Source organism: Trachypithecus francoisi, unplaced genomic scaffold (genome assembly GCF_009764315.1).
Source record: "Trachypithecus francoisi isolate TF-2019V2 unplaced genomic scaffold, Tfra_2.0 Lachesis_group20, whole genome shotgun sequence".
Taxonomy (NCBI): domain Eukaryota; kingdom Metazoa; phylum Chordata; class Mammalia; order Primates; family Cercopithecidae; genus Trachypithecus; species Trachypithecus francoisi.
In genome coordinates, this window is record NW_022681466.1 from 54,348,712 (window position 1) to 54,374,849 (window position 26,138).

The 26,138-nt window shown below is 55.1% G+C and overlaps 1 protein-coding gene across 8 annotated transcripts in view; it reads left to right on the forward strand.

The window, feature by feature from the left end:
* The first annotated feature begins 422 nt into the window (after positions 1 to 422).
* The window catches only part of FOXN1 (forkhead box N1), a 32,570-nt gene continuing 6,854 nt past the window's right edge, over positions 423 to 26,138 (forward strand). The window contains exons 1-6 of one of the 8 annotated variants that reach the window (XM_033184390.1): positions 423 to 624; positions 17,272 to 17,403; positions 17,821 to 18,285; positions 20,553 to 20,666; positions 23,034 to 23,164; positions 24,701 to 24,797. In XM_033184390.1, coding sequence (XP_033040281.1) covers positions 17,281 to 17,403; positions 17,821 to 18,285; positions 20,553 to 20,666; positions 23,034 to 23,164; positions 24,701 to 24,797 — 930 coding nt within the window. In that variant the 5' untranslated portion in view covers positions 423 to 624; positions 17,272 to 17,280. Of the gene's footprint in view, positions 625 to 8,011; positions 8,095 to 17,251; positions 17,404 to 17,820; positions 18,286 to 20,552; positions 20,667 to 23,033; positions 23,165 to 24,700; positions 24,798 to 26,138 lie in introns of those variants that run through there. The other 7 variants (XM_033184391.1, XM_033184389.1, XM_033184392.1 and 4 more) reach the window with 7 other exon arrangements.

The following is a 26,138-nucleotide window of genomic DNA, read 5'->3' on the forward strand; positions in this document are numbered from 1 at the left end:
ACAGTTGACTGGCAGTTCCCAGCAAATCTGTGCTAATGCTTGGCCCTTGAAGGACCCAACCTGTCCATGCTGTGCCTCAGAGAACCCTGGGGGCCACCCAGCGCTGTTCCCCAGAACCTCGTGAGTGGGCTCCATGAGCATACATGTGGCGACCCGGCTCTCCTGACACACGTGCATGCTCTGACAGGCCTGTGCCCCACCTGTGGGGGGGGCGACATCCCCCTTCTGGAGTGCAGGTGGGGGCCACGGGACAACCCCCACCTCCACAAGCCACAGGCTGTGCCCGCTGGCAGGGACAGGGGAGGGGGCCCGGGCCAGCTCAGGAGGAGGGAGGGGTTGGGGGGGGCCGGGGCGCGGCTGGGGCGGGCACGGGAGCCGGTACCTGTCAAACAAGAGCCAAGGAGCAAACTAGCTTCTTAGTCACCTTTCTCTTCTCCCCGTTTTGGCAGCAGCCCCTCCGGGCAAGGGGAAGCTGATATCATAATTATTGGCTCACCTGGCAGCTGCCTCCCCTCACCTGATGTCAGCACAGACCCAGGACGGCCGAGCTGACGGACTGACAGACGGACAGAGCTCCTGTCCCCCCAGACCCGGGCCCCCACGCCGACCTGCTTCACTGAGCAGGTAAGAGGAGCCCCGGCCCAAGTCAGCCGTGGAGGCCAGCAGGGCCGGGCTGGGGCATGGGGAGGGGGTTTGCCTTTTTAACGGGGCTCAGGAGTGACTGGGAGCACCTGGGTGCTCCCCACATTCTCACTGCAGCTCAAGGGAGACTCAGAATTCGGGTGAGTGCCTGGAGGCCAAGGGGCACCCCCTCCCCGACGCCCCCCTCCAGTTCCTTTTCTAGATTGTCCAACTTTAATCCTTCTTGCTGTGGTGTAGGTCTCATTCTGGCATGTGCTGGATTTTGTGTGTGTCTCTGTGTGTTGGAGATGTGCTAACTCACCCTGTGCTGGGGGGTAATAAGGATTCAGAAGTGCTAGTTCTGGAAAACTAGAGCTGAAAGGCAGGGGGCCATGTTCTCCGTCTAGTGGTTTTCCAAGTGAAGAAGGGAGAGCCCAGCTCTGGGAGCTGGGGGCACCAAGGTTTGTGCAGATCAAAGAATTGCTCAACATCTCCATGCAGCCTAGGCTGGGGTCTAGATGCCTGGGCCCATGCAGAGACCTGGGTTGCAGAAAGGAAGGAGATGGTGCACCTTGTGGCGAAGCAGACAGGTGGCAAACAGGTGCTGTGGCTAGGAGTTGATGCTGGTCACCTTCCATCCCCAACTCCATTTCTCTCAGGCAAGACCCCTAAGGCAGAGTCCTGGTGAGCAGAACTGGGCCAGGCAGGGAGCCCTTAGGCCTTTGGGGCCTAGAGTTGGGGGTGTGAAGAGTGAAGGCCCTTAGGGAAATGGCCGAAGCAGCAGGAAGCGCCTGCCAGCTCCCCTGACTCCTCCCCACCCACTACCTGCTCAGATAAGGTTCTGGCATTCCCCGTGGAGTCCCCCAGGCCCTCCCTAAATATCCAAAGAAGCCCGTTGGATGAAGAGTAGACTCTAACAAGTGGGTGTGTTTGCCTCTTCTCTTGGCACCTACAGGCATGGGGGATATGTTTGGATGTGCTTTGTGGCAATGCACAACTGGTCAGCGGAAAGGGACCCCGGTGGAGGGGCTCCTCTTGGGAAGTCACCCTATCCATCCCCTGCCCCTATGCCACTCATTGCCCACGTCGAGCAGGGCTGCCCCTCCTAGTTTTCCTAATCCTTGAAGGAGAAAATCTGGTCAGTTTCCTCATAGTCATGAAGTCCCTCCTGGAGCCTCTCTGAAATCTTCACCGCTGCAGGGTCCAGTTCTGCTTGCCCCGTAACCTTTTTCCTCCCGCACCAGGGAACCCTAGTTCCTCGGATCCAAGGGCAGCGTTGCACTGCAGTCCTGTCCCCATCGGGCTTGGCTCAGACCCTTTTACCATCTTGCTCATTCCCTGACCACAAGACACAGGCAGTAGAAAGGCACCCCCGGTGGATGGGGGAAGGGGCAGCACCTCCTATCCTGGTCCCTTTCTTTTGTGGCTCTGTGAGGGGTTCAGGGTGAGCCAGGCAGGGACAGAGCCAGGCTGAGTCCTGAAGAGGGGCAGAGGGGGTGAGGGCTGCCCCAGGTTGGGGATCCTCAGAGGCACAGGAGCCACAGGGAGAGGCACATGTCTTCCTGACTCCCCACCCAGCCCCGCCCGCGCTGCCTTTGCGAGCTCAGCTCTCGGCTCCAGGGCCTGCCGAGGCACGCTGCCCCCCCAGGCCCGGTGCCTCACTCCCTCCCAGAGCCAGGAACCTGTTCTCCCGGGAATGCCAGGGAGTTCTCATAGGACTTTATTTCCCAGGGGCTCAGGGAGCCCCAGAATCCTCTGGACCAGTGGGTCCTGGGAAGCTAGAGAAACATTAGGGGGCTTAGGACCCCTCCCTGCTCCCCAGCTTTGTCTCATCCACACACTGACACCACATTGCCTCCAACCCACAGCCGTCTTCATCGTGAAAAGGCTTCATCATGAGAAGCCTTAGGAAAGTTAAAGACAAGGGGGAAAGCCCACGGGTGACATACGCCTTCTGTCATGTGCCCTCCGCTTCCTTTCCCCCGTCCCCCGGAGAGTCCCATCTGGCCTCTAAGAAAGCAACATATCACTTCTTTCCTTGGACTCTTCACCTTCTCTAGCCAGGAAGTCCTTCCTGATGTCTAACCTCCCCCTTTCAGGTTTGAGTTGACACCTGGGTTTCATGAACCAGCAGAACCCCCATTGCCTGCACAAGGCCCAGGCACATAGGCAGAGACTGTTCTAAGTCACATTGAAATGCCCTGCTTGCTTGGGCACTGGCAGGGACAGAAAGGCCCCACTCCCGCTGCCCCCTTATTCTCTCCGACTCCACATTCTAATGAAGTTGCGGTCCACTTCTGCCTGCCTCCTCATCCGCCCATAACAGAAGAATGGAGGGGACCGAGGTCCTGCAGGTATGCCCTCCCCTCTGTCCTTCCAAATCACAGCCTGCCATCCCCGCTGTGGCTGGAAGAGGGGAGCTCAGGAAGCCAAGATTGGCTTCTGCAGCAGGAGCGATTGATAGACTTCAGAGAAAGTTCTCAGCGTTTTAGGTTGAGTTTGACTGGACTATGTGACCACAGAAGGCGGTTTCCTGAGTGGAGAGGCAACCATTGATCTGGGATGGGTGGGGCTGAGCTGGCAACATGCCCAGGAGCTGGGGAAGGATGAGATGACCTCCAGGAGCTGGGGAAAGACAAGATGACCTCTGGGAGAGGGCCTCCCAAAAGCACCAACCACAGGGTTCCAGAATACATTGGGTCTTTCCACCTTATTCATCTCCATCCCCTGCCCCTCCCTGCCTCTCTGTGCCCAACTCCAACCTCATCCCTCACCTTTCCACCTGTCTCTGTCTCTTTCCCCATCACAACCTACCTCCATTCCCATCTTCAATCCCAGCCCAGCCCCCTTCCTACTCATCCTCATCCCCAAACTTGCCTCCATCACTGCCACCCCGTCCTGATCCTTCCTCCTTACCTCACCTCGTCACTCCCACCTCCAACCACACTCCTATCCCCATCTCCCCCTCCTACTCCATTCCTCAAGATGTATCTCCCCCTATGTCACAGGTTCCCTTGGAGTCCAACACCTCTCACCAGCATCCCCGCCAGGTTCTGGGGTGTCCTCCAGGTTCTCTGAGCGTTGAGGAAAAGCCCAGAGCCATGCCAATGGGCAAAACAGGCAGGATGAGATCATCCCTGGAGCAACCCTTAGCTTCCTCATCCTATCTGGGCCGTAAAGGCTGGATGCTCGCCAAACAGTAAAAATGAGTTCAGATGCAACAAGACAAGTGGAGACCTAGTGTCCAGACAGACCCCCACACTGCGGGCATGTGGCAGTGAAGGGAGGATGGAGAGACACTATCAGAGAGCCCCAAAGTGGGGCCGGGGCAGCCTTTCTCAGGGGGCCGGGAACGTAACTGATCCTATTAGGCATGGAGGGCCAAGGAAGGGGGGGCATGGAAGCAGGAGCAGGGATTTTTAGGGTTGATTAGTAATGCACATCCCCGGGTCTCTACCCTACCTGTGGCCCTTGCTTAGTCAGCTCAGATTAATGCGGCCAGGGAGAGAATTCGCTGAATCGTGATCTCTTGAGGAACTTGACTGAAGAGCCAGCCTGTGAGTCATGGGGAAAAGGGAACCTGTGCTCTCAAAGCTACTCTAGAAGCTTCCAGGGGTAGGCACCCCTCAAGACCCTCCCATCCCCTTCCAGGATGCAACAGAGAGCCCACTGCAAGGTCTGAGCCTCGCCCTCCACCCCATGCTCACAAGAGGATGCACGGTCAGTCAGTTCCAAATCCTGCCCTGGTACACTCTCTGGGGCCCTCAGGGCTCCCCCCACTGCCTCTGACAAACTACAGCACAGACACACACACACAGACACACACACACACACACAACACACACACACACAGACACAGAGACACACACACACACACAGACACAGAGACACACACAGACACAGAGACACACACAGACACACACCCAGACACACACACAGAGATACACACATGCACACACACATACGTATATACATACAGACACACACAGACACACACAGAGACACACCCTGACACACACAGAGATACACACATGCACACACACACATACATATATACATACAGAGAGACACACACAGAGACACACACACATAGACACACAAGCACGCACACACACACAGAGAATGAGAATGGGGTGCATCCCTGGAACCAGATTGCCTGGAGACAGTTGGAGGCCCCACCTACACTTGTAAATTCCATAGCCATGTCCCAGACTGCACCAGCCCATCAGTCTCGGAAGGCATAGGATGTACATGAGGAAGGACACACACACACACACACACACACATACACTGCTGTGATCAGAAAACCCAATTATCAGACTCTGCACTTAGCACCCCTCCTCCACACAGGCCCAGAGTGACCACAGCAGTCCTCACTGTCAGTGGGGGCAGTGTCCCCGGCTTCCTCTGGAGAGGGTTCCTGGAGCCTACACTGGGCACCAAGAGCATGTAGATTGATAGAGGTGGCTCTGCTTCTCTGTGCCTTCCCATGAGCATGTCCAATCTGCCTGAAGTGGGAAGGGTTTTGGAGAAAAAATTATTTGGGGTGGCAATGCCAAACCCAGGATGCTCTGAGGGTGGTCGAGGAAGAAAGATGGCAGCTGGAGCCAAGGAGCTGAATGGGTTCAGGTAAACACCCCCAGAGCCTGCCCCTTCTTCAGGGACATGATTAGGTGCTCAGAGTTGCTTCCCATAGCCCTGGAGCCTGGAGGAAGGAGCAGTGCACAGACGCCTGCGTAGCAGGGAGCAATCTCTCCCACTGGTGGGACCTCAGTTTCCCCATCTGTCAAATAAAGAGGGGCTTGGGCAGGAGGGCCTCCCAGTGCACTTCTCACTCCAAGGCTTATTAAGTTCAAGGAGATAACCACCTGCCTGTCCCCTGTGCCAGATGGCGTTGAGGGAGGAGGTGCACCAGTTTGTATTTGTCTTGTACTAAATCTGTATTATTAGTAGTGGTGGCAGAATTAATATCCCTAATAATAGATTGGTATTAATGAGCAGTTCTGATAATGATATGTACAGTGTGTGAGAGGCCCCTGGCCCAACAGATAGTGGGATCCTGGGCCATTTCTTTGCCCCCACTCAGGTGGACAGGCAAAGAGGGAGCGCACCAGCAAGACGAGGGCCCTCTTGACCATCCCCCTGGGGCACACCCCTAGGAAGGGGGGATGGTTAAAGGTAAAAAGATCTCACTCAGCTCCATCCCACTCCTGAAATCGTACAGGCCTAGGACCCCAGGGGAGGAGGCAGGGGCACCAGACAAGCTGGTGCTGGTTTAACTTCTGAGGATTTTGACATTCTGGTTCTCACGGGGTCCCCAGGACAGCCAGGTGAAGTATGTAGGGCAAAGACGAAGACCCCGTTTTATAAAAGAGGGAACGAAGTTTATTCCCATGACTAGCCCACACTGAGAGCAGAGCTGGGAGAGGACCCTCCTGCAGTCCTTGGTCAGGAGGCCTCACTGTGAGGGAAAAGGGGGATTCTGCAGGGAAGCCGGGATCTGGGCTCAGTGAAGGCTTCCAGAGATGATAACGCCAGGTTACGGGGGAGGTGAGATCAAGCTCCAATATGTCTGTTGGTCTCAGAGATCAAATCCTTTGCTGCCAATCACTGCCACAGCCCATCAACTCCGAAGCCAATTACCTATGTAGCCCACAGGAGGCTGGGGGTGGGACCATCAGGCTCAGTCCTGGGTGACTTCATTACAGAGGTGGGACTTCCGGGCCACAAGGACCCAGAGCTAATGAGTGCTTAGAGGTCAACCACTTCATCCCATCCCTCAGCCCATTTCTCCATCCCCTTCAGCCAGTGTAGCTGAAGGAAGCTTGTTGTAGTAGGGATGAAGGCCAGGCTTCATAATCTGTGCAAAAGCCTCCTGGTCCTTTACTCATGCCCCACCTCATCAGCCATTCTTTTTGGCCCCTATCACAGCTGGGCAAACTGAGGATTTCAGGGAACTTTCTTCTCTAGAAACCAATGTCTAAGGCCTCAGATCACTTCTTTCTGCACACTGCCCCCTGGAAGGATCAAGCAGGCAGCAAGTTCCTCCTTCTCAAAAGCCCAGCTTTCCAGTCAAGCCGTCAGTTGTTCTAGGTCACCCTGTCCATCTCCAAGTCACAGGTCAGGCCAGTTCTCACCATCAGACTCAGCCATGGCTTCAAAAATCCCTGGGAATAGGTGAGCACCATGGCATGCACTTTTGGTCTCATATACTCCAGAGGCTGAGGTGAGACCCCAGGAGTTTGAGACCAGCCTGGGCAACAAAGCAAGACCTCATCTCTAGAACCTGGGGAAGGTGGAGGTGGGAGATCCTTCTCCTTAAACTGCCTGTCTAAGGGTTTTATGTACTTGGAACTGGGAATTGCCCTCCCCCACTAACCTCGGCAGGGCAAGCTTGCTGACCTTGCTTCTGGGAGCAAGATGTTGGGGTAGACTCACAGCCTCAGAGCCTGGACTCCAGAGTAGGCAGGGAGGCAAGAGGGTGGAAGAGGCAGACCATGAATGACACCCAAGAGTAAGAGCAAAAGATCCCTGGGGGCTGAGGATGCTTAGGTGGGAGGTCTCTGGCAAGGAGCATCTAAGGAGTAGGAAGAACCCAATAGGGCTGATCTCTCAGACTAGCAGAGGACAGAAGCAGTCCTAGTAGGTATGCCTCAGAAAGGAATGAATGGGAGCTTTGGGAGGTAGCATTTCTTGTTTCCTTGAAACCAAACATTCCTTTCTTTCCATCTACGAAATAAGCATCCCCAGCTTGGCCAACATGGCAAAATCCCGTCTCTACTAAAAATACAAAAGTTAACCAGGCTTGGTGGTGCCCGTCTGTAATCCCAGCTACTTGGGAGGCTGAGGCAGGAGAATCGCTTGAACCCAGGAGGTGGAGGTTGCAGTGAGCCAAGACCGTGCCACTGCACTCCAGCCTGGGTGACAGAGTGAGACTTCATCTCAAAAAAAAAAAAAAAAAAAAACAGAATAAACATTCACAGGTAGGTCAAGGACCTCCATCCATCTATCCCTCTAAATATTCATCCTTTACACTATAGATACTCACAGAAATAAAAATACTTAAAATAAAAAATAAAGCATTCATCCATCTGTCTGTTGATTTGCCCATCTGTCTAGCTTTCCATCCATCCTTGTCCTTCCATCAATCTCTCCATCCGATGATCTGTCCATTCATCCAACTGTTCATCTGTACATACATAAATACATCTATCCATCCATCCATCCATCCATCCAGAGAGGTCAGGCTCCAGTTGGCCTCCCCAGGGCTGCTAGGAAGGGCCTGTGGTCCTGTGGCATTTATGGGGCATGTGACCTGCCTGCCTGGCCTGGGGAGACAGCCCCGCCTCAGCCCTCAGGCAGGGGGCCGGTCCAGGGATGTGGGAGTATTTATACCTCGATGGAGGCTCCCGGGGAGCTGCAGGCTGGATGACTCCCCGAAGCGGTGATGGTGGCCATGACCCAGAGCTCACTGTGAGTCCTTGGATTTGGCTTCTTTGGGGCCACGGCTGGGTGGCAGAGGCTAGAAAGGGGCTGGAGAGACAGGAAGCTGCCCCCAGAGGCAGCCAGGGATGGTGAAAAGGAAGGGGTGCTGGGCAAAGGAGAGTGGGAGACTGGACACTGTTGGAGTCAGGCATCTGAAGCAAAGCTGGGACCGTCCCTGGAGAAGGGATGAGTCTATTGCCCTTAAACAGGCTCTAGTGGGTGGCTTTGTGAATGGCAGGAAGGACAGGACAAGAGGACTAAGATTACAATAAATAAGGGTTAGAGATTGGTCCGGGGCTCGAGTGCTTTTCCAGGATGGGCATGCTAGGCAATGCTCTGGGGCCAGCCTGCTTCCAGAGGCGCACGGGAATGCTGAAGGGGCTTTAGGAGAGGCCTGATTTGGGGGCTGGAATGACTCAGCTGCAGGTGTCAGTGGCTCACATGGAGGAAAGCGTCACCTGGGGGACATGGTAGCTTTTCATGCTTTGTTCTCCCCACTCCTCTCCCTGCCCATTCTGTCCCTACCTGCTCTGCACTTGAGTCAGATCTCGAGGCAGGGGCACGCAACCCATTTTCCGAAACTGATGCTGGGTTAAGAGCCAGAGAGGCCAGAATTTTGCCCTCAGAACTTCCAACATTGATGGGGAGAAAGGAGTTAGAAACCCCCTCTTTCTTGGCATTCCCAGACCCCGAGTTTCCTGGGGTGCCCAAGCCTCAGGCACGGCCCTCAGGCCCTTCCCTGCCACCCCCGTAATTGCTGAGCTGCTCCAGGGGACCCCTCCCAGCAGCCTGTCTGGTGGAGCCCTAGGTGGGGCTACAGGCCAGCACCCGGCCGGGCCCCACCCCTCGTAAAGCATGCTGCCACAGCCAGTAACAGAAACCATTAAGGTGGAACCGAGCTGTCTCCACCTCTCTCATAAAGAGTGGGTAGGAGGCAGCCAGATGGGAGGCAGCAGGGAGCGTGAAGAGAGCCTGGGGAGGACCCTTGGTGCCCCAAGCCTGCCTGTCCCTGTGATTCAGCTGCCCACAGGGGAGGCAGGGACAGACCCTCCCAAGGAAACCTCCAACGTCGCCCCTGCCCACCTTTCAGGCATGAGCAGGGAGGCTGAGGCGTTCCCAAGGTGGGGCCTTGGTAATGGTTCAGCATGCTGGCTTTGAAGCCTAGGTCGGAATCCTGGGGTGCATAATTTACTAGCTGAGTGAACTTGGGCAAGTCAGGTTAACCTCTCTGAGTCTCAGTTTCCTTATCTATAAAATGGGATGATAATACAGCTCCTCCCTCCTGGAGTGTAAAAACTCAGCCAGCTCTTCCTGATCTTCTTGAGGATGTCCTCAAGGGGGCCCCACATAAAGGCAGAAGAGGGGTGAGGTCCCAGCTGACAGCTCTGTGGGCCAGATACACCTTTACAGGGTACATATCTCCACAGGCTACACACCTCTATGAGGTACACACCTCCACAGGGTACACACCTCTACAGAGTACAGAGCACATACTTCCACAGGGTACACACCTCCACAGAGTACACCCTTCCATAGGTGTACACATATCCACAGTGTACGCCCTTCCACAGGTGTGCACATTTCCAAAAGTGTACACACTTCCACAGGTGAGCATACCTCCACAGGTGAACACACTTCCACAGGGTACACCCTTCCATAGGTGAACATACTTCCACAAGTGTACACCCCTTCACAGAGGTACACCTCTCCATGCGGTACACACTTCTACAGGGTACACACTTCCACAGGTGAACATACCTCCACAGGGTTCACACCTCCACAGGCTACACATCTTCACAGATGTACATTCCTCAACAGGTGTACACCTCTCCACAAGTATACACTTCCACAGGTGTACACACCTCCACAGGCTATACAATTCCACTGGTGAATATACTTCCACAGGTGTACACTCCTCAACAGGCCCACACCCCTCCACAAGTATACACACTTCCACAGGTGTACGCCCCTCCACAGTGTGTGCACCTCCATAGGGTACATACCTCCACAGGTGAACACCCTTCCCCAGGTGTATACACCTCCACAGATATACATATCTTCACATGTGTATACACCTCCACACGGTACACACTTCCACAGGTGAACATATCGCTACAGTGTTCATACCTTCACAGGGTACACATTTCCGTGGTTATATCCTCCTCAACAGGTATACACCCCTCCACAAGTATACACATTTCCACAGGGGTACACACCTCCACAGGATCCACACCTCCACAGGGTACACACCTCCACAGGATCTACACTCCCACAAGGTACACACCTCCACAGGATCCATACCTCCACAGGGTACACACCTCCACAGGTTCCATACCTCCACAGGGTACACACCTCCACAGAGTACACACCTCCACAGGGTACACGCCTCCACAGAGTACACACCTCCACAGGGTACACGCCTCCACAGAGCACACACCTCCACAGGATCCACACCTCCACAGGGTACACACTCCCGCAAGGTACATACTTCCACAGGATCCATACCTCCACAGGGTACACACCTCCACAGGGTATACACTTCCACCAGGTACACAGCTCCACAGGATCCATACCTCCATAGGGTACACACCTCCACAGGGTACACACTTCCACAGGGTACACACCTCCACAGGGTACACACCTCCACAGGATCCATACATCCACAGGATACACACCTCCCTAGGGTACACACCTCCACAGGATCCATACCTCCACAGGGTACACACCTCCACAGAGTACAAACCTCCACAGGGTATACACTTCCACCGGGTACACAGCTCCACAGGATCTATACCTCCATAGGGTACACACCTCCACAGGGTACACACTTCCACAGGGTACACACCTCCACAGGATCCATACATCCACAGGGTACACACCTCCCTAGGGTACACACCTCCACAGGATCCATACCTCCACAGGGTACACACCTCCACAGGATCCATACATCCACAGGATACACACCTCCCTAGGGTACACACCTCCACAGGATCCATACCTCCACAGGGTACACACCTCCACAGGGTACACACCTCCACAGGGTACATACCTCCACAGGGTACACACCTCCACAGGATCCATACCTCCATAGGGTACACACCTCCACAGGGTACACACCTCCACAGGGTACATACCTCCACAAGGTACACACCTCCACAGGGTACATGCCTCCACAGGGTACACTCCTCCACCAGGTACATACCTCCACAGGATTAGCCTCAGTATCTTTAGACATTAATGGTCCCAGGGGCTCATTTGACTTATAAAGGAACTGAAGTACAGAAAAGGGAAGTGAGTTATCCAACGTCACACAGCCAGCAGTGTTCCCTGGCCCCCACGCCTAAACAGCCTCATCTGCCTGAGTCCTAAAGAGCCAAGAGAAGGTTCTCTGATAGGTGGGGAGATGTTGATGGGTAGAGGGGGCACAGGCCAGCTGTTTGTGAGAAGGGCACAGAGCAGGAACGCAGTAACGATGAGTGTGGGTCCTTGATGATTCTTGATCCTGTTGTCAGGCTTTCTAGGGAATTTCCCACTCGCCATCCCCTCTACTCATGCCAAAGGGCCATTTCTTTCTTCTCTCTGATGCCAGGGCAGATCAAGTCCACCTCTTCCATTCCCACTCCCCAAGGATCATGGCAGGCAGAAGGTGGCCAGAAAGCCCAGATGCTGAAAAGGTCTTTGGTCAAGGTTTTGCCAGGGGTGCACCCTGGAGAGGCAGTGTCTGGGGGTATGGTCGTGGCTCTCAAGACCTGAGAGTCAGATGTGGTTTTCAGTCAGCTGTGTAGCCCTGCACAGGTCATTTCTTCTCTCTGGGTCTCAATTTTCTCCCCTAAAAAATGGGCTTAATGACCTTGCTCCCCTGCCAGTGGTGTGTTGGTAAATGTTAACCAGTCAGCTTTCAAAAGTAAATAAATCATGATGTTTAAAAAGGCTCTGATTTGTAGGATTTGCTAATTTCCATGGGCAAATACTCCCACTGTGGCTGATCTCCACCAATTTCACTGGACATGGAGTTGGGAAGAAATGGGCACAATTGGCTCTCATGAGCCCCTACCAACTGGCTCTGCACACCACTGCCCCCTATCCTCCAGGGCAAAGGGAGGATAACATGAGACAAGAGACACAAAAGTGCAGAGAGGCTAGGCGCAGTAATCTCAGCACTTTGGGAGGCTGAGGCAGGAGGATCACTTGAGCCCAGGAGGTCGAGGCTGCAGTGAGTGATGGTCATGCCACTGCACTCCAGCCTGGGCAACAGCAAGACCTTGTCTCAAAAAAAAAAAAAAGGTGCAGAGGAAACTTTAGAGTGCACTGCAGATGTGGAGCTGCGACGAAGGGGCGCCAGGGCAGTCTGCCAGTGAGAGCCTCAGCCAGGAAGCAGGTGCTGTGGATTGTGGGTTGTGGGTGCCCATATTAAGGTGCAGGTCATGAGAGTGATCTGGAGGAGCTCCCGGAATCTGAGAAGGCAGGAGAGTTGACTGGGCCTCCTGTGCTGGTATTTGCTGATACTTGCACACACATTCTATCCAGTTCCAGTGCTCCCTGAAACTGGAACAGGCAGGATAAAGGTTAGACTTCTACGAAAGATCCCTTCTGAATGCAGATGTCAGCCCCAAGACACTGGGGCCAGCAGAAAGACCTCCCGAGAGATCCAAAACAACAGAGTCAACCCCCTTCCTCTCCATGTAAGTCCCCAGGAGTTTCTACAGATACTAGCTCTACCACATGGGAATGGCGGAAATGACCTCTGAGGCCAGAGAGTCAGGAAGAGGGAAGTTTAGACTCTGCCAATGGGAGAGGACAACGTCAAGGACCTGGAGGTAGGAGGCAGGAGAAGGCAGGAAAGGGGAGTTCCCTTCCTGATGCTCCCCCCTACTCAGCCCATAACTCAGGCCTTAAATAAACTCTGTCCCACTGCTAATTATTAATAATAGCTATCATTTATTGAGCAAGTACTGTGTGTTAAGCTATTTACAAGCAATATTTTATTAATCCTCCAGAGAGGAATGTATTTATTAGTCCTATTTTACAGATGAGGAAACTGAGGCATGGGGAAGGAAGTTAAGCATCATGCCCAACCAAAGTCCCACAGTTCCTGTGATTCAAATCCAGCCCTGACTCCAGGTCATCCAGCTTCAGGGGCTCTGCCAGTTACTCCAGGGAAGGGTCAGGACCAAGGCACCCTCATCCAGGTTCCTGCAGTGAGCCCTTCCTAGTGCTGCACAGGAGCCCCTCATAAACACCAGTCAGAGGCCTTCTGACCAGCCCCTGAGGACCCCCTCTCTCCTGAGCCATGTGGCCTTAGGAAAGTCACTTTAGGCCGGGCGCGGTGGCTCAAGTCTGTAATCTCAGCACTTTGGGAGGCCGAGACGGGCGGATCACGAGGTCAGGAGATCGAGACCATCTTGGCTAACACGGTGAAACCCCGTCTCTACTAAAAAATACAAAAAACTAGCCGGGCGAGGTGGCGGGCGCCTGTAGTCCCAGCTACTCGGGAGGCTGAGGCAGGAGAATGGCGTGAACCCGGGGGGCGGAGCTTGCAGTGAGCTGAGATCCGGCCACTGCACTCCAGCCCGGGCGACAGAGTGAGACTCCGTCTCAAAAAAAAAAAAAAAAAAGGAAAGTCACTTTACCTGTTCCCTGGGCCTCACCTGTAGAATAGAGTTTTAGCTGCAACCAAGGGGCATCATGGTCACCAAAACAGGAGTCCCCACTTACAAAACCTGCCCAGAGGAATCCCTGAAGACCAATCAGGAACCTCTGCATCCTTCATGCAAATTAAGGGGTGGGCCTCTGAACTCTGCATAACTTCCCTGGTTCTCATCCTGGCCCCAGGGAATTGGAAGAGGTAGCAGGGTGGTTTGGCCAAGCGAGGCTGTGAAAGTCATGGCTGTGAACTGAAGCCTCTGTTAAGGCCTCTGACATGCAGGAACTCAGCTGGAGCTGGAGATGATGTCCTGGGGAATACAGAACAGGTGGAAGAATGGGGCGAGGCCGAGACTGTGGGGATCATTCTGGGCAGGCCAGACCCTCAGGAGGTGGTGAACGCCTGAGCTGGAGCTCAGAGAGGCCTCCCCAGGTTCACATCTGCAGGGCAGCAGTGCTGGAGTCTAAGCCAGGCTGAGTGAAGGCAGGCAGGTAGGGAGGGCTAGCAGGGGCAGCTGCCACCTGGGGCTTGGTCATCAGCCAGTCGCCCCAGGGCTGCCAGGCCTGAGGCAGCGAGAGCATCAGAGAAGCTGTAGAGCCTGGGGCCAAAGACCCCTGGGCCCAGCCACACTTGGCCAACAGAGGCCAGATGTATGACACGTGTCCTTGAGCATCTTCCCTGTGCCAGCACCTTGTGCACACCATCCTCACAATGACCCTGTGAGGTGGGTCCGTGTGCCCCATTTCCCAGATGCAGAAAGTGAGGCACAGAGAGCTACACAGTTTGTTCAAAGTCACACAGCCAAAAAGTGACAGAGCTGGGGCTGGAATTCAGCTGGGCTTGACTCCAAATCCTTGCTCTAAACCACTGTGCTACCCCAGCTGCAGGGAGGGGAGTGGCCAGCCTCCCCAGGTTACAAAGCCTGACATCTGGCGGGGAGGAAGGGCCCCAGCCTCCCATTTGGAGCTGGAGGATGCCTTGGGAAGGTGCCAAGCCCGCTGCACCACCTCCCAAGAGGTAGCTCTGGGCCAAGGTGAGGTGTGGCCGCCAGGCAGGCCCGAGCTGTCCAGGAGGAGCTGTCCAGGGAGCAGTAGGCAGTGATGCGGAACAGGAGGTGGGCTGCCCCGCACCTTTCGGGCCCCATGCCTGCTCCGCTGTGGTGTCCCGTTACGGCCAGCTCGGCGCTTTCCCGGTCACGCCACATTTAGCATTGCGGAATGAGCAGGCGCCAGGACGTCAAGAAGGGGTGGTGGGGACTCTTGAAGGGGCGGGAGAGTCTCCCACCAGGCCCCCACCTGGACCCCGGCTTCCAGCCCCTCCACCACTGATCCCCCATGGGATCTTTGGGCAAATTGCCTCCTCTTCTTTTCCCTGTTACCCGCTCTGTCAAATGAGGTTTATTGATGGTTTATTCAGCAAAGATGTGCCAACCCCAGCCTGGGTACCATGGGGCCAGTGAGGCCAGCCACCTCTCCCTCCCAGAGCTCTGGAAAGAACATGGCCTGAGAACAGCACAGCTGCCCTGCTCCAACTTGAGGGGGTCTTGGGTAGAAGGGGTGAGTGTACACCTCATGCTTTTCTTGCTGCCTGGACTCCCAGCTTAGCCTACCCCAACTCTGACACCCACTCAGTGAAGAAACCATAAGCAGAGCGCAGAGTCTACAGTCAGGCAGACCAGAGTTCTTGCCCCTGGGTGACTTGGGCAAGTCATGTAACTCCGCTAAGCTTCAGCATCCTCATCTGGAAGGTGGGGTCAATAATGCTCCTTCCTTACAGGGTTATTCTGATAGAAGAACGAGAAAACCATCCAAATGGTTCACACAGTGGCCAGCCCAGAGCAGACCCTCAGCAAACTGTAGCTTTTATCAGAGACCACTTGGGCAAAGAGAAATACATTCAAGAGGAATTGCTCTTGCAGGTGGTAAAGGAGGGCAAAAAGCTGAGGATAGTAAGAGTGAGAGGCTGGGTACGGTAGCTAGACTGTAATCCCAGCACTTTGGGAGGCAGAGGCAGGCAGATCATCGGAGGTCAGGATTTGGAGACCAGCCTGGCCAAAATAGTGAAATCCCTTCTCTACTGAAAATACAAAAATTAGTCAGACATGGTGGCGTGTGCCTGTAGTCCCAGCTACTCTTGAGGCTGAGGCAGGAGAATCACTTGAACTCAGGAGGTAGAGGTTGCAGTGAACTGACAGCATGCCACTGCACTCCAGTCTGGGCAACAGAGGGAGACTCCATCTCCAAAAAAAACAAATAAATAAAAATAAAAGCAAAAATACAAAAAATAGCCAGGTGTGGTGGTACAAGCCTGTAATCCCAGCTACTCTTGAGGCTGAGGCAGGAGAATTGCTTGAACCCTGGAGGCGGAGGTTGCAGTGAGCCAAAATGACGCCACTGCACTCCAGCCTGGGTGACAGAGAGAGACTCCATCTCAAAAAAAAAAAAAAAAAAAAGGTGAGAGCCACACTCACAATAATATTCATAATGAGAACTGGCATTTATGGGGCACGGACTATGCACCAGGCACTGTGCTGAATGCTTTCTGCGCATGATTTTGTTTGACACTCACAACATCTGTGTGAGGTAGGGCCTGTCACTCTCCCAGTTAGATGATGACACTGAAGTTCAGAGAGCTTTGCTGGCACAGCTTGAGAGGAAGGGCCAACCCTGGCTTTGAGGCCTGAGTCCTCTTAACCACCCCACTGTGTTAGGGACAGGATTCCCCTATGATTGGAGAAGATCTGAGCAGAAAAAGCCCTCCGAAATCATGTACCCAAGCTCCTAGGTCTTCATGGGGAAACGGAAGCTCAGAAAGGGGCAGTGGCCTGCACAAAGTCACAGGTTAGGGTTTGGAGGACACAGGTGGAACAGCACTTGCCAGGCGCTGCAGTGTGGGTGGCGACATCCTCAGGGCCTGCTAGGCTCACAGGGCCGCCAGGCAACCAGGGACCTTTGGGTCCCCAGTTACACACTGTGGTCACGTCAGCCAGGCTGCTGGGTCACTGCAGGACCAGCCTCTGCTGAGGGCTGACTCACCTGCATGGAGGCGGTTGCTCCCACCCCAAACATGAGTCTGACCCACGCACCAGCTCACTCTCCCCTCAGGACCACCAACTTGCCCAGTCACTGAATAGAGACCATCTGCTGCGGTCACCTTGCCAGGCCCTTCGCTGTAGACACAGGAGACCGATCCTGAGGAGCCAGAGGCAGGGCCCAGCTGGGAGCCAGGGTCTCACTGGTTCAGTCTCTGCAGCTGCAGCCTGAGATCAGCCAAGCCCCTCCTGAGGCTCCTACCTGGCTTGCTTTGCCCTTTCTCCACAGAGGTCTGCTCTCTCTGCTGTCTCTCTCTCTGTCTCTCTCTCTCTCTCTCTCTGGATCCCCCTCTCTCTCTCTCATCACATGGCTGACTGGAGGCAGAGTCCCAGCCCAAGGACGGGGTTGGGGTGGAGGTGGCGAACCTGGGTTGGTCACCCCTGGATGCTGGTCCTCACTCTCATGGCAGGCGGCTTTCTTTGAGGCCAGGACTGGGTGATGGTGTCACTGCCCCCGCCGCAGTCTGACGTCACGCTGCCGGGCCCCACCAGACTGGAGGGCGAGCGCCAAGGGGACCTCATGCAGGCGCCGGGCCTCCCAGGCTCCCCTGCCCCACAGAGTGTAAGTACCTGGCATCCGGGCCTGGCTTTAGGCCAAGGCCTGCAGCTGCCCAGGCAGCAGGTGGACTAGTCACCTTACTGCCCCCAGGGACCTCCCAGGGTCTGTCTTGTCCCCTCCACCAGCAAACAAGTCCTCAGTGACCCCGAGATCCAGAGGGGTCACTCCTCATCCCTTCAGTCTTGGCCTGTCCCAGGGCAGGGCTGTGAGCACCATCAGATTTGGGGGACCCCGGATTTCACAGCAGGGTGCCCTCATGAAATTGGGGCTCCCAAGGGCAGACTATGTCTTCTCCACCATTTAGGGGCTTTCCAGAGCTCAGCCATAGACCCCTTTACCCCAGAACAGAGTAGGGTCCCAGCCAGTCCCCAGGCCTGTTTCAGCCTCCACTCACAGGCTTGCTACTCTCTGTCTACCCAGAAGCATGCCGGCTTCAGCTGCTCGTCATTTGTGCCCAACGGCCCTCCAGAGAGGACACCCTCACTGCCCCCACACAGTCCCCGCATTGCGTCACCAGGCCCCGAGCAAGTCCAGGGCCACTGCCCAGCTGGCCGCGGCCCCGGCCCCTTCCGGCTCTCACCCTCAGACAAGTATCCTGGCTTTGGCTTTGAGGAGGCCCCAGCAAGCAGCCCCGGGCGATTCCTCAAGGGCAGCCATGTGCCCTTCCACCCGTACAAGCGGCCTTTCCATGAGGACGTCTTCCCGGAGGCCGAGACCACCCTGGCCCTCAATGGACACTCCTTTAAGACCCCAGGGCCGCTGGAGGCCTTCGAGGAGATCCCAGTGGACGTGGCGGAGGCCGAGGCCTTCCTGCCTGGCTTCTCAGCAGAGGCCTGGTGTAACGGCCTCCCCTACCCCAGCCAGGAGCATGGCCCCCAAGTCCTGGTAAGTACTAGTGGCCAGCGAGAGTCCTATCTCCCCGCTGTCCCGGTTCTTAGCAGCCTAGAAAGAGTCAGTCCTCTGAGACCAAAGTCCCACCTTCTCTTTGCAGAGTTTTCCACCCAAGACCAGAGAGTTGGGACCTCCTGGTCAACTGGGGAGGGGGTGTTGGCCTGGCCAGCATGGAGGGGAGTGGGTGGGGGAAGGCAGGCCAAGCTAAAGAAGCTGGCAGCTTTCAGAGGCTCCTGAGTCAGGATTCCAGTGTATGACTTCTCTCTGTTTGTTTAAGTGTCAAGAATCTCCAGCCAGACCTACACGCCCATATGCAAATGTGACAAGAAAAACACATTCCAGAGACCAAGAGAAAGGGCTTGGGGAGGAGCCATAGGACACAATTTTTCCCTCCCCAGCCTTAGCACACAGAGTTGAGAGAGGACTTTAAGTCTGGAGGGACCCTTCCCGGCCCCATTCTTTGCCCAGAGTGGGGCCTGGGTATATTCCTGGAAATATCTTGGAAGGTTAACATGTCCTTCCATAGCCTGACCTCCATAAGCTGTGTGACCTTGGGCAAGTCTTAACCTTTCTGAGCCTCATCTGAAAAGTAAGGTCAACATTACCTGTCTCATGGGATTGTTGCTTAGGGAAGAGAAAAGCTAAAGGGAACTTGCTCTCTGCTCCCCAGCTCTGGTTTGGAGGTCCCTGAGTGGGCGCAGCCTCAGCAGAGCCTACTCCACATGCCCACCAGCCCCTCACCTCTTGCTTTCAAACAGGCCCCCATTCCAGCCCCGAGCCACCCCAACAAAGGTTTAGAAGGAAGATGGAGAAGGTGGTTGGGTGCCTACCAGGTGTGGCCAAAACAGGACTTTATTCTGGCCCTTTGACTGCTTCTTCTCAGGCCTGTTAAACATGACCACAGCCTACAGAGAGGGCACCATCATCTCAGCTACTGCCCCCAAACCTCCACTCAATAATAGCTCCCAATCGTTCTGCCAGGTGCTTTCTTTCAAGTGCTCCCATTTAATCCCCTCAACAACACTCTAGAAAATTCCCACCATTCTTATGTTGCAGACGAGGAAACTAAGGCTCATAGAGGCCAAGTGACTTGCCCAAGGTGTCTCCTAGCCTGCAAACGGTGAGGCTGAGATTGAGTTCACACCCTTACCCTCCCACACATGGAGAAGAGCTCCAAAGACACACAGCTATCTGGTCAACTTGCTGGGTGACCTTGGGCATATTGCTTCCCCTCTTTGGGCTCAGCCCCATCATCTGTCAAATGAAGGGGTTGGACACAAGTACTCTTGGCCCTTCTAGGCCTGAGATTCTATGATTACGGCAATCTGTGCATCAACAACCCCAGGGCACACCCAGAGAGAGGTCACAGCTGATTTGCCCCTCTGGGCCCAGATCTGGTTTCCCAAGGCCCCTGGTAACCCCAGGAAGCACAGTCCACCTCCTCCAGGGCTTATCCACCTTCTAGGGCTTAGCTGCACACCCTCCTGTCCCTACTCACGGGAGAGCTCTGCACTAGGCCCTGGGACTCTGTGCCGGCCTCCACGCATGGGAAGGCAGAGTCTGGCCACCATGCCTAGCAGCAGCTGCAGGCTCCCCATGCCCAGCGTGAGAGCGTCCACAGGGCTCACACAGGCCAGCAACTGTGTAGACCCCCTGGAACAGGAAGCAAAAGCTCTGTGTCAGGGATGGCCAGGAGTCAGAGTGGAGAGGAGCTACCAGCCCCATCCAGCGAGCCTGCTGGGGCTTCCTGGGGCTGTACAGAGGAGGAAACAGAAGGGACCCAGGGCCACAGCTGGACCAGCCTATCTGGCCACTACCCATGCTCCCCTCACCATAGATCCTCAGGGAGAGTTCTGGAGCTGTGACCTTTTCCTGGTGTCCTTTGCACACCTACTTAGAAGGTCTGAGGACTCTGAGCCAGGCGTGTCGAGTGAGGTCAGCACTGCACCCTTGTGCTATTCCAGAAGATCCCTGTCCCTACCCCAGCACAAGTCTCCCTGACTTCTCGGGACAGCCCAGCCTCAGCCTCTCCCCTGCAGTGAGGGGAGGCATAGGGACTGCTGTCAGTTGCAGCCCCGGCTCTACCACTAAATTGCTGAGTTCCCTTGAGAAAATCCCTGCCTTTCTCTGTTCTCTGTTGTTCTCCAGGAATAAGCTTTGGGGGAGGTAGAGTGGGGGTTGCTTTTATATAAAGGTTCAAGACACAGGAAAAAGAAAGGGAGAAAATAAGGCCTAACCTAGTCATCTGCTTTCTCTTCCAGCAGGGTTCAGAGGTCAAGGTCAAGTCCCCAGTTCTGGAGAGTGGTGCTGGGATGTTCTGCTACCAGCCTCCCTTGCAGCATATGTACTGCTCCTCCCAGCCCCCCTTCCAGCAGGTGGGTCTGGGGCAAGTGGGCCTGCTTTCCCCGGGTGTCAGGATATTGTGTTGTGTGTATGTGGTGTGCGGGTGTCTATGTGATGGCGTGGGTACACCAGGATGGGCAGGTAAGGCCAGCAGGGCCCTGAACCTTAGGCTGGGCCACAGCAGGTGGCAGGAGTAGTTAGTGGGAAGAGAGGCAATTGCCCCCCTCCAGGGGTGGGCTCGTCTGAGTCCCTGGCAAGGCCTGAGAGGCCTCAGATAAGAGTGTGGGGCTGAGATGGAGGCAGGGCTGTGATGTGAGCCAGAAACAGGGGAAGGAGGAGAGCTGCCCCAGACAGGGAGAGGGGCAAAGAGAAGAGGAGGGTGTGGTGTGAACCACAGGCTGAGCAGGGTGAGGAACAAGGGCTTCTGTATAGTCAGCCACCATCTTGCTATGTGACCTTGGTCTCCAACTTCTATTAGCCTAGAGAGCGTGGGCACCCAGTGTGGGCTTAGGGGACCTTCCCACCCAGAGGACTCCAAGTCCCCATCATCTTCAGCCTTTCCTCCTTTCCCAGCTTCGGCTCCTCCCAAGTGTACAGGATGCCAAGTAATTGCCCCACACTGGCATGGGATGGAGGAGTTTTAAAGGAGAAAGAAAAGAGCCCCAGAGCAGTCAGGCAGCTCCCAGGAGTCACCAGGCAAGACAGAGCAAGTGGCTGCCCAGCGCCCAGCTCCATCCACCTGCAGCCTGCCACTGAGACAGGCCCTGCCTGTGGAGCAGGTTCTACACCCGGCTCTCTGGCACTGGCCCTGATCTCAGCCAAGCCAGGGAGGAAGGCAAGGGAGAGGGGTTGGGTCAGACTCAGCTTTGCAGGTGAAAGAAAGAGATAGAGAGGAGCAAAGAGAAGGCACGAGAGGACATCCTCTCTGCTGTGAGGGGCCCGGGCGGAACGGCCAAAGTTATCCTGAGGCTCATGGTCTGACCCCGGGTAGAGAATGTCCCTGAGGCAGGGACAGAGATTGAACCACAGAAGAACTAAGGGGCCACCAGACCTTCAATGACCTCACCATGCCTGGCCCCGCTTTGATGCCCTCTGCAGTCTGCACCCCCTCTCAACAAGATGGCCGCACCCAGGGCTTTATGGAGCCTGGACAGAGGGTGACTCAGGCACTAAATGTCTCTTGGGTGACCTGGAAAGAGCTCTTCAGCCTGGAGCAGCTGGGGGAGTCAGAGTCTCCTACCACCATCCCCCATAAAACACCATCCGTGGCACCGCAGCCACTCCCTTTGCTGTAAAACCACCTCCTACCCCCACCTGCCCACCACCATGACCAGCCCTTTCAAAGAGCCACTGAAACTCATAAAACGTGGCAGTGCCCAGCAAACACCCAGGCTGGACATCCCACTTCCGGCCCAGTTGCTCCAGGAGATACACGGGCACCGGGAGCACCTTCCTGGAAGGGTGCAGGGGCCGAGGACTTCACTTCATACTCTCCCTGCAGGGTCCCGTCACCATGGCAACCAGAGCATCTAAAGGGCTGAGAGGAAGGAGCTGGAGGAAGGGGGCTTTAAGACCTCTGAGAGGGCCGGGCGCGGTGGCTCAAGCCTGTAATCCCAGCACTTTGGGAGGCCGAGACGGGCGGATCACGAGGTCAGGAGATCGAGACCATCCTGGCTAATACGCTGAAACCCCGTCTCTACTAAAAATACAAAAACTAGCCGGGCGAGGTGGCGGGCGCCTGTAGTCCCAGCTACTCGGAAGGCTGAGGCAGGAGAATGGCGTAAACCCGGGAGGCGGAGCTTGCAGTGAGCTGAGATCTGGCCACTGCACTCCAGTCCAGGCGACAGAGCGAGACTTCGCCTCAAAAAAAAAAAAAAAAAAAAAAAAAAGACCTCTGAGAGGCCGGCGCGGTGGCTCAAGCCTGTATCCCAGCACTTTGGGAGGCCGAGACGGGCGGATCACGAGGTCAGGAGATCGAGACCATCCTGGCTAACACGGTGAAACCCCGTCTCTACTAAAAATACAAAAACTAGCCGGGCGAGGTGGCGGGCGCCTGTAGTCCCAGCTACTCAGGAGGCTGAGGCAGGAGAATGGCGGGAACCCGAGAGGCGGAGCTTGCAGTGAGCTGAGATCTGGCCACTGTACTCCAGTCCAGGCGACAGAGCGAGACTCCGCCTCAAAAAAAAAAAAAAAAAAGACCTCTGAGATCCTGAATTACAGGGTGTGGATCTCCTCACAGCCCCTCAGAGAGCTCTGCACTGGGGGTGATGGGGCCCATGACTCAGGAGGGAAGAATCTGGCCTGATCTCCTTCTCTGGATGTATATAAATGGGGGAGGGGGCCCTCCTGGGAAAGGTTGGGTACCATGGCAATCACTCTGCCCCTTTTGACCTCCTCAGTACTCGCCAGGTGGCGGCAGCTACCCCGTACCCTACCTGGGCTCCTCACACTATCCGTACCAGCGAATGGCACCCCAGGCCAGCACCGATGGGCACCAGCCTCTCTTCCCAAAACCCATCTATTCCTACAGGTACATTTCTCACATTCCAGGGGTGGCAGGAGCAGGGGAGTGAGAGGGTCCTTGGGAACACTGAGGCATGGAATCCTCTGGGCCTACCAGTAATGGCAGTGGGTGGAAATCATACCAGTGGGCTTCCAGAAGATGCTGGAGAGAGGGTTCCTGCATGGAGGCAGGGGCATAGACTGGATCACCTCTGATCCTTTGTCTAAGCCTGAGGAGTCATGTCTGTGACTTGACTCAGCAGATGCTGGTGCCCTGGGGTGAGCCTGCCAAGGTCTCACTTCCTAGAGCCCAGGGCCTGGATCTGATAATTTAGGGGGGATGCTTGCTGCCTTCCCTGTCCCTCCCCAGAAACAGAGGGAAGCCCCCTACTCAAAGCTCTACTGGAAGGAAATAAGGGTGAGGCCTGCAGATGTGACTCAGCTATCCACCATCTGCCAGACCTGGTGGGACTTCTCTGGGGCTGGCCTCTTAAGTGTCAGCAGACCCAGCCTGTCTGGGAGACCCTTCCATCTGTCCTTTCATCCATTCCAACCAACAGTGACACTTGACCAAATACGTGTCAGGCCGTACATGGGATCGGGTCATCAGCTAGTGTGAGCTGAGGGGAAGGGAGAGGAACTTAAACATCAGCCAGGAGTGCAGAGAAGGGCTTTGTGAAAGGCAGGGTCATTCACTGAAAGACACACATGCAGGCCTTGGAGTCCAGCAGAAATGAGTTCAAGACCAGCTCTGGGACTGACTAGTGTGAAACCTCAGCGAAGTTACTTAATCTCTCTGAGCCTCTATGTATTCTATTTATTCCTGTTAAAAAAAAAATGTCAGGTTGGGGGTGGGGGGCAAGGGGAGGGACAACGTTAGGAGAAATACCTAATGTAGATGACGGGTTGACGGGTGTAGCAAACCACCATGGCACGGGTATACCTATGTAACAAACCTGCACGTTCTGTACATGTATCCCAGAACTTAAAGTGTAATAAAAAAGAAATAAAAATATAAGACTTATAAGATCAAAAGGAAAAACTTGTCAGGGTTTGGGGCAGCAGTTCAGGCTGTCGGAAGGATTAAGTAAGAGAATGTACGTGCCATGCTTGGTACATTGCAGAGGCTCAAGAAACCTTAGTTCCCTCCCTACTCTCCAACATTCATGCAATTGGCTAAGGACTGACTAGTAATGACGGCTTCCGTTTAATGAGTGCCTTCTATGTGACAGGCACCATCCTTCATCCTCACAACTCTGAGGTAGCTATTACTTTCTTCACTTCAAAGTTGAGGAAACTGAGGCTCAGAGAGGGTAAGGCATTCACCCAACGTCACACAGCCAGAGAGTAACTAGGCCAGGATGGCCACCTAGGTTTCTCAGATTCCGCAAGACCCTCACGCATCTGTAATTCCTGACTTCCATGTCCACTTTAATGGACACCTTCTCATTCCCTCCCCTTTCCACTCCAACCCCATAGAGCCTCTCGCCAGTGGTGGGGGGCTCGGGATGGGCTCAGGACCCAGTCAGAGATTCAGACTCTCAGGGGCTTTCTCTGTCTTCAGCATCCTCATCTTCATGGCCCTTAAGAACAGTAAAACTGGAAGCCTTCCCGTCAGCGAGATCTACAATTTTATGACGGAGCACTTTCCTTACTTCAAGGTGAGCCCAAGATTCCTCCCCATCCCATCACCCCCAAGTCCTGGACAAGCCAGGACTCTCTGAGCCGGAGGATTCAGTCTGGAGGCGGGAGAAGAATTAGAATGAAAGCCAGGAGAGGGCTTACCCCCGCCATGCTTTCCCTTGTCTCCACCTCAGAAGGACAGACAAAAGGGGCTCCATGTGGGGAACAGAGAGCCCAAGCGGCTCATCCAAGGTTGCACAGCAGGCTGGAGTCAGACCTTCTGCTGGGGAAGGTGGACATGTTAGCACCGATGGGCCTCAGGGAGCATCCACCTACCCCAAGTGGGAAGAGAAAGTTGGAGAAGAAATGAGACACTATTGCTACCCCGACCCCTGGGACGCTGTGGGGCTGGAGAAGCTGGTCAGCCACGGTGGCTGGGAGATCAGGGCTGAAGAAGCCATTGCCTTCCAAGGTGAGATTAGATCTGCCTCTGTGGGTGGCAGGCTCAGCTGCAGTTCTGCCAGAAAGTGGGGTGTGGGCTTCCCAGTCTTTGAGTGTCCCAGGCTGGCTCACCTGACTCTCCCCCAACCCCTTGGGCAGAATCTCATTTCTATCATTCACAGAAGGGGCTTCTGGAAGCCTTACCCAACTCCCTCTCTAGAGGCAGGACAGGAGCTCTTCTCCCAAGGTGGACAAACACATCAGACAGGGTGGTCCATTCTCCCAAGGTCACACAGTAGATGCGATCAGTTACTGGATCAAGCTGTTTGGCTTTGCACACCCCTCTCTGCATGCCCCCTAGACCCTCCAGCACAGACCCCCTTCTCCTGGGGCAGGTGTGGGGGAGACCGGAGAGTGCCTTCTCCAAGCCCTAGTAGACACAAATCTCATCTGTCACCCAGGCAGTGGGCAGTTGCTGAGACCCAAGTAATCCAGAACTCAGCTCCACCTGCCAGGGGGTGGTTCCTGCCCCCACCATCTATGGTCCTGCCTGGGGATAATTTGAGACTTGATGTTCAAACAAGTTTATCCCACTGGGCTGCCGTCAGATGGGGAGTGGGCAAGATGGCCAGAGTGGTCTGGCCAGGAGTGGAAAAGTGTGTTGATCCACCAGAGGTTCTGGAAGGGAAAGAGGGAGGGAGGCGAGTCGTCCCTGGAATTCAAGAAGCCATCAAAGCCTGAATTCAGGGCAGCCCCCGATACCCCAGCAGGTCAGGGGCTGAACTCGCCCTAACCCCTAAAGCTTTTGGAGGGTCTTCTAGGGTTTCAAGGGGCCAAGACAGAGAGGGGAAAAGCCCAGTCCCCTCAGCCTTGCCTCCCCACCAGCTCCTGGCCGGGCCCCCAGCCCCTCCCCACATCTCATCTTCCTTGCTTAATTA